Source organism: Cydia pomonella, chromosome 9 (assembly GCF_033807575.1).
Source record: "Cydia pomonella isolate Wapato2018A chromosome 9, ilCydPomo1, whole genome shotgun sequence".
Taxonomy (NCBI): domain Eukaryota; kingdom Metazoa; phylum Arthropoda; class Insecta; order Lepidoptera; family Tortricidae; genus Cydia; species Cydia pomonella.
Genome location: NC_084711.1, coordinates 21,309,080 through 21,321,359, shown reverse-complemented (window position 1 = coordinate 21,321,359; position 12,280 = coordinate 21,309,080). Strand labels below are relative to the sequence as shown.

At 41.3% G+C, this 12,280-nt stretch overlaps 1 protein-coding gene across 1 annotated transcript in view; it reads left to right on the top strand.

The window, feature by feature from the left end:
• The first annotated feature begins 808 nt into the window (after nt 1-808).
• LOC133520943 (brahma-associated protein of 60 kDa) overlaps nt 809-12,280 on the top strand; it is a 33,169-nt gene continuing 21,697 nt past the window's right edge. Inside the window, exons 1-4 of the mRNA XM_061855659.1 lie at nt 809-1,232; nt 3,184-3,437; nt 4,031-4,263; nt 11,815-11,906. Of these exons, the coding sequence (XP_061711643.1) occupies nt 1,035-1,232; nt 3,184-3,437; nt 4,031-4,263; nt 11,815-11,906 (777 nt within the window). The 5' untranslated portion in view covers nt 809-1,034. The remainder of the gene's footprint in view (nt 1,233-3,183; nt 3,438-4,030; nt 4,264-11,814; nt 11,907-12,280) is intronic.

Below are 12,280 nucleotides of genomic sequence, written 5' to 3'. Positions count from 1 at the left end.
CAATCAGATCCAAGTAGGAACAATACTTTGACAGCTACAGAGGGCCTACCGCTAACCATGTTCGACATGCTGCCTCCCTGTCACACTTGCGTACGAATTTACAAGTGTGACAGAGAGGCAACACGTCGATCGTGGTTCGCGGAAGGCCCTCTGATATAGGAATAGACTCGAATCTAAGCCCAAGCCCAGATTTAACGATTGCAAAATAAAATAACAACCAAAATTTTATAGAAACAATGTTAATGTTAATTTAAGCATTAACATATATACTTTAATTTACAGCAAGTAAAGTAGGTATGGAGACTTAGTCAACCATTTATTCTTATGTTTTGTATTACTCCACTACTATTTATGCAAATCACGTTAAATTAATATTTTCCATTAACAACCGGACTATAACACGGACACAAGCAGGATGAAGGCAAGTTTTTGTTACTTATTACTTGGCCATGAATGAATACCGTGTACACAGAGTTAAGTATAAAAACGAAACACTTATATAATAACTAGTAAATAAACGAGAAATAAACAAACAACGTAATGACAATGACAAGTAAGAAGAGTAGAGTAGTAGACAGCGCCAGAGACTGACAGTAACGAACCATGATTCGGCTTCCTAGCGTATGAGACCGTAATCGATACCGATTATTACAAAAACTTGTTTGTTTTCGCATTGTATGGCCGTGTCATTTTCGTTTGTTATATTATATTGAGAAAAGGGATAGATCATGGATTTTATTTCATCAATAGCGATTATTGTACAGGAGTACAGGTGTGTTGGCAACATTGTCTTCCATAGCGTCGCTGTCGCTCTAAAGTCAAAAGCACAAAATCGAAAGGCAAAACGTCAAATTTACTTGTTTATTAAAAATTCGTAACTATAATTGTTCTAGGAATAAGAATCACTTAAAATCGAGTGTTTTAGGATAATTCCTTCATCTTAAACTTATAGTAACTTAAGACAAGTGTAGTGATTACCAGTAACCGTGTAATGGAGTAGAGTGAAGTTCGTGTGATCACAGCGTACGTGTATTATGGCTCAAAGATTTCCTCCCGGTGGGCCTCCTGTTGGTCCAAGCGGACCCGGCGGGCCGGGTGGGCCGGGGCCGGGTCCCGGACCGGGACCGGGTGGGCCGGCCGGCGCGGCGCTGCCACCGCAGCCGCGGTACGCAGGGGCTGCGCCGCCTCCTAACGCCATGCCGCCACGACCCTATCCTGGACCCAATTTTCCGGTAAGCCGTTATAGTACTATTTGTGATTGGTAAGTTTATGTTGATTGGAAACGTATTATGACATTGCTATGTTAACTATACTAGGCCTAGAAATTTTGTTGTTTATAAATATGTGACATGAAACAAATATGTTGTTAGCCATTATCAGGAAGTATGTGGTTTATTTAGACTGCATTTGATGAACATGACCAAGGTTTATTGACCAAAGTGTTAGTGTAGGTCTCCGTTTTGACTCTGGCAAACTGCTTTCATATATCTTTTGTTATTTTTTGTTTTTACATTGATAAGCCACTAGTTATAAATATGTATAGCAATGGCTTCAATAGAACAGTGAAAGGTATAACATTGTAGCCGAATTGCAAGTCATGATCTCAATGACTCTAGATAATAAAACTTTAATTTGTAGTGAACTGATATTAATCTTCCAAAAAGATGCTGATTTATAAGCGTTAATTGCCAAAATGATCAAATGCAGACTGTGGTTTATAGAATGTAGGTTGAAGAAAGAGTGATTTGCAAGACTTTAAGTATACTGTGCTAATGTTTTAGTCTTTTTGAACTTAGGTACTTCTAATTGGCAGTGATAAAGTGTATGTCGACCACTGCCATTGGTGCTTTATTGAAAGCACCTGAATACTATAGAATACATATGAACTTAGTTGTATATATATGTATATATTTGTTGTATGTCATATACCATTACATCTATATTGTAGGATATAAGTAAACTAAACACCTTTTCTATTATTTTCATGTTTTTGCACCACTTTGTACAGTATGGATGTCTGACTCCAATTCTCCTTCAATTGCTCAAATGTTAACTGGTAGAGATCCCTTAAAGGGATAAGTTCACCTTTGTACTAATGAAGAGTGTTTTATTTCCTGTTTTGTACAATAAAAGTGTTTTACTACTACTAGCCAAGCGGTGGCTGTGTTTAGCTACTGCATTATAGTTTTGTACAGTACTTGCATTTGCAACAAGCATTCTTAAAGAAGCTGGCCGGTTTGTGAGTGTGCTCGCTCTGTGTGAACCCGCCTAATAATAATAATACCGGCCGTCCAGAGTGGGGTTGCAGAGCTATATGCTCGCAGGGTGGAAGTGAAATTTGCATAAGACGAGAGTTGGCACAGTGGCTGCTTACAGCCACTGGGTAGAAAGCGGCGCACACCTTTACACACCCTGAGCCGCTCACACAATGTTGTCCCCTTGTCGCTCCTTTAATGCCAAATTATGTACAGTTTTACAATCACTATTTTATGTACACACATATTATAAACTTGCTATGATATATTCACTAACCCAAATTACAGGACATCGTTACTCTCTTGGCGGAACTCGCAGATATGTGGTGGCGTCACCGAAATATTTTTATCGCTCATTTTACACGAAACTTTTGCTATAGGTACTTTAAAAATAACAAAACATTCATTTTATACTTAAAACTAATTAAAAGATAAACTGTACATCAAATGGCGGCAAATGAAAACTTTTTTCACGCATGTCACGCATTCGTAGTTTTTTTTTTAATTCAGAGACAAACTAGAGTCGGGGGCCTAGTTCCGTATCATTCGATACAAACTAACATGCGAGATATGTCAAAATTGTATGCAATTGACATTTCATTTCGAAAAAAAGGCATCTCGACTGATATTAGAATAGAGGCCAAATGGAATTGCTTTTTATTTTTCAGAGATGTTCCAAATTTGAAGTCATAACCAAATCATCACAGATAAGAAATCTATTGTAACAAAACAGTTTATCACAGTTTATATATTATATACATATATATATTTTGAAGGCATCATAGAGGGTTTATGATATTTGTGTAGATAAAATATATTAAAATGGGTTGTGGCTCCTCGCAGTCCTCACTATGGAGCAAAACATGTTGAGCAATACCAACTTTAAAAATGTGAGCAACTTGTTTTAATATATCGTGTAATATTACAGCAACGCAGTGGTTTCACCCCGCCGCCCGTGTCGGCCGGCGGCACGCCGCGGCCCGCGCCGTACGGCGGGGCCCCGCACGCGGCGCCGCACGCCGCGCCGCACGCCGCACCGCACGCCCCGCCGCACGGCGGCGCCCCGCAGGCGCCCGGCGCGCTGCGCCCGGCGCCCGGCCCCGCGCCGCCCGGCGGCAAGCGCCCGCCGGACAACAGAAGCCCACTGCCGCCGCAACATAAGCCGCCCAATATGTACAATAAGTAAGTGTATTCACATGGTACAGTGGACATTTTCATTCTATGAGTGAAGTCTTCGGCAAACTGCAGTAAGCCAAGAAAGCAGCGCTGCAGTGTGACGTATCCTTTAACCTTTTCACCGCCATTGACTTGATATAAAGTCAGTACATTTTGTGCCCCACACGCCACGACTTCATATCAAGTCGTGGTTTTGATCAGGTTTGTATACGTGCAATTTTTGACGTGGCGTTGAACACGCTTTATTACTTCATTGACGTGGCGGCGAAAAGGTTAAAATACCTGTCTGTACAAAATAATCTCTCTCTAGTTCAATGTATCATTTTGTTGTCGTAAAGCACCCCAGAGGTGCCTTCATAAGCTGTCACACGCCGTCCTATCTTCAGCGACCGCAACCCTTCTGGCCTCGCTCTAGTTCATCGCGACTGCTCGTAGCTCACTCTAGAGTCTCGACAACGGGCCGCTGCCTAAAGTTACCTGCCCAGCCACAGCTTCCGTCCAGCGATTTGCATTATTCGTTTCCCCTCTCCGAATCATGGTCCATAAAAAATATACTATCAAAGTTTGTATAAAACTTTAACCTTGTCTATTTATTACAGCGAGTACGCAGCTGGCGGTGGCAAGCGCAAGAAGCGTCTGGCGGACAAGATCCTTCCGCAGAAGGTCCGCGACCTGGTCCCCGAGTCCCAAGCCTACATGGACCTGCTGGCATTTGAGAGGAAACTGGACGCCACCATATTGAGAAAGAGGTTGGACATTCAGGAGGCGCTCAAGCGGCCTATGAAGCAGAAACGGAAGCTGAGGATTTTTATATCCAACACTTTCTATCCAGGTATGTTCTCTTGGTTGTAATTTGGGCTTAATCTCTTTACAGTAAGGTTTATAGTCCTTTGCATTATTTAGTTTGATATACACGAGGCGCAGAAGCATAACTCTTCAAGTGGAATATGTCGTTTTTGAGTGGAATTTCGATTTTATTTCAATTAATCAAATTTGAAATTTAAATGACATAATCGGTCGGGAGTCGACGCCCTGCCATTCCAAGGGATAAACGCAAGCTGACTTTTAACCCTTACCCAGGTATGTTACTCTGGTCAAAAAACACACTACAAGCTATTGATGGACTCTAATGTCAACGTTAGTTACTTACTACAGACACTTTGATATCATGGCCTTTTCACGTACACATGCATAAAATAATAGTCATAAAAAATGTCTACTATCAGACTCACCCATTGGACCCGGGTATGTCCTTACTACGTCCAAAAGAGAGGTATGGGCACTGTGAATGTCATCTCGCTTTGTGCGGTAGGGTACATCATCATCAGCCTTTTATCGCCCACTGCTGAGCATAGGCCTCTCTTCTAGTACGCCACTTATCCCGGTCCCGAGCCAATCTCATCCAGAAGTGACCCGCAGTCTTCCGAATGTCGTCCACCCAACGAGCCAACGGACGCCAGGCACTCCTTTCGTCTGTAAGCGGCCACCATTACCATTCCGTTAGCATTTTGGCCCACCTGCCATCACTCTGCCTGGCAACATGTCCCGCCCAGCTCCATTTTAATTTGGTAATGACGTGTCCGACGTCTTGCACCTTGGTGCGACGTCGGATCTTGACATTCCTCACTCGGTCTTGAAGTTTGATGCCGAGCATGGCGCGCTCCATGGCTCTCTGTGCCACTCGAATTTTATGCACAGTCTCCTTAGTGAGCGTCCAGAGCTCAACGAGGGTGCGGAGTGAGGGTCGGTAACGCGCATGTAACACCTCTGGAGTTACAGGCGTAGGCTACGGAGACTGCTTACCATCAGGCGGGCCAAATGCTTGTTTGCCACCGACGTAGTATAAGGCACCTTCCTTACTTGGCGGTGCGGTATCGGTGCAGTAAAGTACGCTCGGTATTTTTTTTACCGATTCGTTACCGAGTGCATATATGAATAGGCGCTTCCTATTTGGCGCGGGCGGCGCGGACAGCCAGTAAAAGCTTGGATGCCGAACGGTCACTGCATGCGATTTTAAGAAAAATGGCGGCCAAAAGAGTCATGTGCATATCACAATTCCTTAATCTAGTATTTTATTTAGTGATCATGGGTGTAATAAGGCACAGTGGCTTACGAATAAGGCGCCTTCTTCACTTGGCGGTGCGGTATCGGTGCAGTAAAGTACGCTCGGTATTTTTTTTACCGATTCGTTACCAAGTGCCTATATTTGAATAGGCCCTTCCTATTTGGCGCGGGCGGCGCGGACAGCCATTAAAAGCTTGGATGCCAAACGGTCACTGCATGCAATTTTAAGAAAAATGGCGGCCGAAAGAGTCATGTGCATATCACAATTCCTTAATCTAGTATTTTGTTTAGTGATCATGGGTGTAATAAGGCACAGTAGCTTACGAATAAGGCGCCTTCTTCACTTGGCGGTGCGGTATCGGTGCAGTAAAGTACGCTCGGTATTTTTTTTACCGATTCGTCACCGAGTGCCTATATTTGAATAGGCGCTTCCTATTTGGCGCGGGCGGCGCGGACAGCCAGTAAAAGCTTGGATGCCAAACGGTCACTGCATGCGATTTTAAGAAAAATGGCGGCCGAAAGAGTCATGTGCATATCACAATTCCTTAATCTAGTATTTTGTTTAGTGATCATGGGTGTTATAAGGCACAGTAGCTTACGAATAAGGCGCCTTCTTCACTTGGCGGTGCGGTATCGGTGCAGTAAAGTACGCTCGGTATTTTTTTTACCGATTCGTCACCGAGTGCCTATATTTGAATAGGCGCTTCCTATTTGGCGCGGGCGGCGCGGACAGCCAGTAAAAGCTTGGATGCCAAACGGTCACTGCATGCGATTTTAAGAAAAATGGCGGCCGAAAGAGTCATGTGCATATCACAATTCCTTAATCTAGTATTTTGTTTAGTGATCATGGGTGTAATAAGGCACAGTAGCTTACGAATAAGGCGCCTTCTTCACTTGGCGGTGCGGTATCGGTGCAGTGAAGTACGCTCGGTATTTTTTTTACCGATTCGTTACCGAGTGCCTATATTCGAATAGGCGCTTCCTATTTGGCGCGGGCGGCGCGGACAGCCAGTAAAAGCTTGGATGCCAAACGGTCACTTCATGCGATTTTAAGAAAAATGCCGGCCGAAAGAGTCATGTGCATATCACAATTCCTTAATCTATTATTTTGTTTAGTGATCATGGGTGCAATAAGGCACAGTACCTCACGATATGTTCGTTTTGAATCTTTGTTTTCACCTGAAATTTTGCATCACCTTGTGAGAGTTGTGCCGCAAAAAAAAGTATGCAATTAAGATTTTTTCTAATGTAGGGATACCCAATATTTTCTTCTTTTTTTGCGCAATCGCAAATACATTTTACACGCTAACGGCTAAAGTATCTCCCTCGGACGACGACATTATCTCGCGACGGCGAAAGAGCTTCTGCAAGATTCTACAGTTGTATACCGAGAGTATACTGACAGGTGTACCGCTAAGTGAGGAGATCTGGTCGACATCAGTCACATCACACCGCCAAGTTGGGAAGGGGCCTAAAAAACCCACCTACCTATGAGTCCCATGACCTAGCTAATAGAGAACGAATGTACGTCGCCATCAAATTCATGATCGAAAACGGATTGAGATTATGAGATTATGTTTGTCAAATCTGTCATTGGATTTAATTCATGTAGCTACCACTGACCTGGCGCTAGTTATGCACGCTTAATGCCGCGCCACGATACGATCCGACCGGACCGGTACAGACCGGTACGTTCGTTTCGTCCGTGCAATTTTATTTAAACTTAGTGTTAAGTATGTTCGTCATGTTTATTTTATGTTTCTTTCCTTTTGTCTGTTACCTTCCGTGATTATTTCGCACTCGATGGTCTCATCGGAAGATCAGCGCTGGAAGTCGCCAGCAACATGCTGAGATGAGGCCATTTCGTGACACTTTACTCTCACTATGTTCTCTTTTATGTCTGTCTATTACTGTTTGTGGTTTTCCGGTTCCGGTGCTCGAACAGTTTAGCTGACTGTCAGTGCGCTCCGTAATAAATAATTCCTATCCCAGTGAAAACGAGTTAAAATTTATCGGACTATGAAAAATTCTTAAAAGAAGACATTTGCAAAGAAAGTGTAGTGAAAATATCAGTGTTTTACGCCAGGATTACGACAAAATCCTAGAAGAAATCAAATTTAAACATAACCTCAAAACCCAAGTGTCACATTCTCAACAGAACTCCGCTACCAACATTACGGCAAGAAATTAGTGCTGCCATCACAAATACAGACAAACAACAAGAAAATACGTTCCATTCCAAGTAAACACACTAACGTTTTGTTATTGCATCATGGAAGATCAAATGAACGCTCTATGGGACAAAATGAAGGCGGAATTTGACAAGCAAAAAGCTTCAATAGACGCTGTAAATGAAACTGTCCACACAACGATTTCGACAACAATAGAGGCACAATTACTACCAATCTTACAGGAAACTGACAAATTAAAAGCTGAGAATGGTATATTAAAATCAAGAATAAAAATTCTAGAAGCAGAATCAAGAAGAAACAATGTGATTATTCACGGCGTTGAAGAAAAGGAAGTAAATAACACCGAGCTGATGGAGATTATATTGAAAACTTTGAACAACTCCTGTAAGAACCAAAATGGGGCGGAGTGGGACAAGTGGGAAATCAGTAGATTGGAAAGATTAGGGAGAAAGATTGAAAAGAAGGTCAGACCAATAAAACTAACTCTAACATTAGAATGGAGAAAAATGGAGTTACTTAGAAATAAGAAATCATTCCCAAAAAATATAAAAATAACGGAGGACTACACAAAAGAGGTTCTCGAAGAAAGAAAATCACTCATTCCAAAAATGATCGAAGCAAGAGAGGCAGGAAAGTACGCTATCTTAAAACACAATAAGCTAATAATAAAAGATAAAATCGAGCCGAAAAATGATAAAAGGAAAAGGGTACCATCCTCACCCCCTTCCACACCACCGAACAACTTCGGGAGAGCAGACAATCAGGAAAAAATTGATCAACCTGCAAAGCAATCAAAATTCAACCATTTAACGAATAGAAGCAACTCACCCATTGAAGCTCAATCAAAAAACTAGAAACCCCCACCAACCGGAAAACAAAAACAAAAACAAATAACACAAGTACAACAACAACAATTAAACAAAAAAACATAACATTCCCCAAGCCGACTGGTCCTCGTGGGGAATTAGACCACCACCCTCACACCTCCCAAAGAAATGAACGCGCACAGCAAAAACAAACACTCAAAATATGCACATACAATGTGAGATCACTGTCATCTCCGGAAAGATTGCTGGATCTAACACAAGCCCTTGAAAAAATTGAATATGATATAATTGGACTTGCTGAAGTAAGACGAACAGGATGTAAAATAGAAGAACATCAAGACTTTATATTGTGTTATAAAGGAGAAACAAAAGGACTTCATGGAGTCGGCTTCTTAATAAAGAAAACATTAAAACAGAATATCATTGATTTCATTGGAATATCGGAAAGAGTAGCATTGTTGAAATTAAAATTCAAAAATCAACCCATAACTATAATACAAGCCTATGCACCTACCGAAAGAGCGAAGGAGGATGAAATGCAGAAATTCTATGATGACCTCAAGAATGCTCAAGACACACAGGACACAAATGTACTAGTCATAGGGGATTTCAACGCCAAAATAGGTCAACCACGGAAATTTGAAAATCTAATAATGGGAAAATATGGATACGGCAAACGGAATGAAAGAGGAGAATGGCTACTACAATATGCTCGTGAACAACACTTATCTATCATGAACACATATTTCAAGAAAAAACAGCAACGAAGATGGACATGGGTATCACCTGACAATAAAACAAAGAATGAGATTGACTACATCCTATGCAACAAACCAAAACAAATTACAAATGTCGAAGTTCTAAACAAATTGTCCTTCCCATCAGACCACAGACTTCTAAGGTCATCCTTCCTACTTGAAGCACCTAAAAAAAGCAGAAAGGCCTATAGATCATTACCAAAACCACCAACAACAGAACAAGAAAAAACCAAATACCTACAACATTTAAATGATAATCTAATAACATATCTCCTTAATAAAAAACATACAAACACACAAACTTATTATGATAACCTAGAAACTGCAATAACAAGTAGCCTAAAAATTAATAAGGATGAACAAAAGAAGAAGAAAATACTAAGGCAAGAAACAATAGAACTAGTTAACAAACGCACAGAACTGTTAGCAATAGAAAACAAGTCAAAAGAAATAAAATCAGAAATAAAAAAAATATTTAAGAAAACAAATAAAGCTATAAAAAAAGATTACAGAAGTCATAGACAAGAAACAATTAAGAGAAACTTAGTTACCTACAGAAGCTCCAAACGAGCTTATAAAGAACTCAAAAGTCACAAAGATTGGATACAAAAATTACAAAATCAGGAACGAGAAACAAAGAACAGAAAAGATGTTATTACACATGCTACCAATTTCTATCAAGATCTATATAAGAAACCAGATAAAGAACCTGACAATACAACCTTCCTAGAATCAAAGCAAAACAATCAGGACATAGTAGAACCAATATCCGAACTAGAAATATCAAAACATATTTCTCATTTAAAACCTGAAAAGAGCCCTGGACCTGACAATATCAGTAACGAAGCACTAAAAATTGGAGCCCCACTGCTAGTACCTTACCTTGCTCAATTATATAACATGGTCTTAGAACAAGAAACTGTCCCCAAACAGTGGTGCAGCTCTGATATCATCCTACTGTACAAAAAGGGCAATCCACTAGATGTTAGCAACTATCGCCCAATCAGTTTGCTGTCAAGTGTCTATAAACTCTTCACATCCATACTACAGACTCGACTAACGCCAAGTATAGATGCACACCAACCAATTGAACAAGCTGGATTTAGGTCGGGATATTCAACTATAGACCATATTCATACCTTAGATCAAGTAATGGGAAAATACATAGAATATAATTACCCTCTTTATATAGCGTTTATAGACTATTCGAAGGCCTTCGATAGCATTACACATAGCTCTATCTGGCGAGCTCTGAAAACATGTGAAATCAATCAAACGTACATAAACATCCTAATAAACATCTATAGCCAAAGTGTAAGCAGAGTGAAAATGGAAAGGAAAGGAGAGGAGATAGCTATAGGCAAAGGTGTCCGACAGGGAGATCCAATCTCACCGAAACTGTTTATAGCAGTACTAGAACAAGTTTTTAAGAACATACAGTGGAAGAATAAAGGAATCAGTATACTTAATAAACGTCTAACCCATCTACGCTTTGCAGATGATATTATAATCTTTGCAGAATCTGCGACCCAACTAGAAGACATGATGAATACCCTTGACAAGGAGAGCAAGAAAGTAGGACTGCACATGAACACATCTAAAACAAAAGCTATGACCAACAGTCGAAGAAGACTAATTAATGTGGCAGGGACTGAAATTGATTATGTTAATGAATACATATACTTGGGAAAACACATATCTTTTAGCCCATCTAACAACGAGGAAGAAGTGGACAGACGCATAAACACAGCCTGGAAAAAGTTTTGGTCCCAGAAGGAAATCTTGAAAGGTGAATACAGCATAGCCCATAAGAAAATCGTAATGGACACCTGTATCCTGCCTAGTCTAACTTACGGAAGCCAAACTTGGACATACACAAAGAAAGTACGTAAAGCTATAACGACCTGTCAACGATCTATGGAGAGAAGTATATTGAATATAAGGAAAATACAGAAAATTAGAAGCGAAATAATACGTCAAAAGACCAAACTTACAGACGCTCTTCAACAAGCTCTTCATCTAAAATGGCAATGGGCAGGTCATGTAGCCAGATATAAGGACAAAAGATGGACATTAGTAACAACAAAATGGACCGGACCGGCCGGACGGAGGCTCCGAAGAAGGCCCAAAAAGAAGTGGATAGACGACATCTACTCCGTCGCAGGAAAAGACTGGCTCCAAAAAGCCAAAGACAGGGATGAGTGGAGAAAAAGTGAGGAGGCTTTCACCCAGCAGATGGGATCTGCAGTCAGCCCCAAAACAAATTTAAAGAATTAAAAAAATAAAAATAATAATCTGACTGTAGAACAAATAAAGCTTTAATATAATATAATATAATATATTACTGTTTGTGAGTTTATGAATAAAACAAATTCTATTCTATTCTTCTATTCTATTCTAAATATATCGGAGCGGCCGAAGTGCTCGCAAATATCTGAACATCCCCCTATTGTCCTAGAGTGCGTGCTCAGATAGGTATCTCCCCATTATTACACGATAAATCGTCTACACTACAATGGTCCGATGCTGTTTGGTGGCGCAGGTCAGGGCGACAACGCGGTGGCGTCGTGGGAGCTGCGCGTGGAGGGCCGCCTGCTGGACGACGCCAAGGGGGACCCCGGCAAGGCGCCGCAGGTACACACAGCTTCCACATATCTGTTGAGAGACGACTAGACTACAAACTTCTTCGGTGGCCACTACTTTGCAAAATCTCTCCTTGTTATGGCCAACCTTCGAAGCCTCGCATCGTCGATGTTTGTCCAATTATTGAAGTTCTTCCCCTTAACCGAATCCCTTTCATTTTTACAAGCTTTTAGTTAATTTATTTAAGAGCAATTCCTAGCTGAGCAACTTTTCAAATCTCGAATTTTTGAAGCTATGTTTCTGTCGCGCTGCGGTGGGCGGGAGCGGGAGCTATCTAAGTGTGAGTGCGCGCACACAGATGCGAGACGCGACCGCTCGCTCATTGCGCGCCGTTCCGTCGACATCGCCCGCGCGCCGGACGGAAT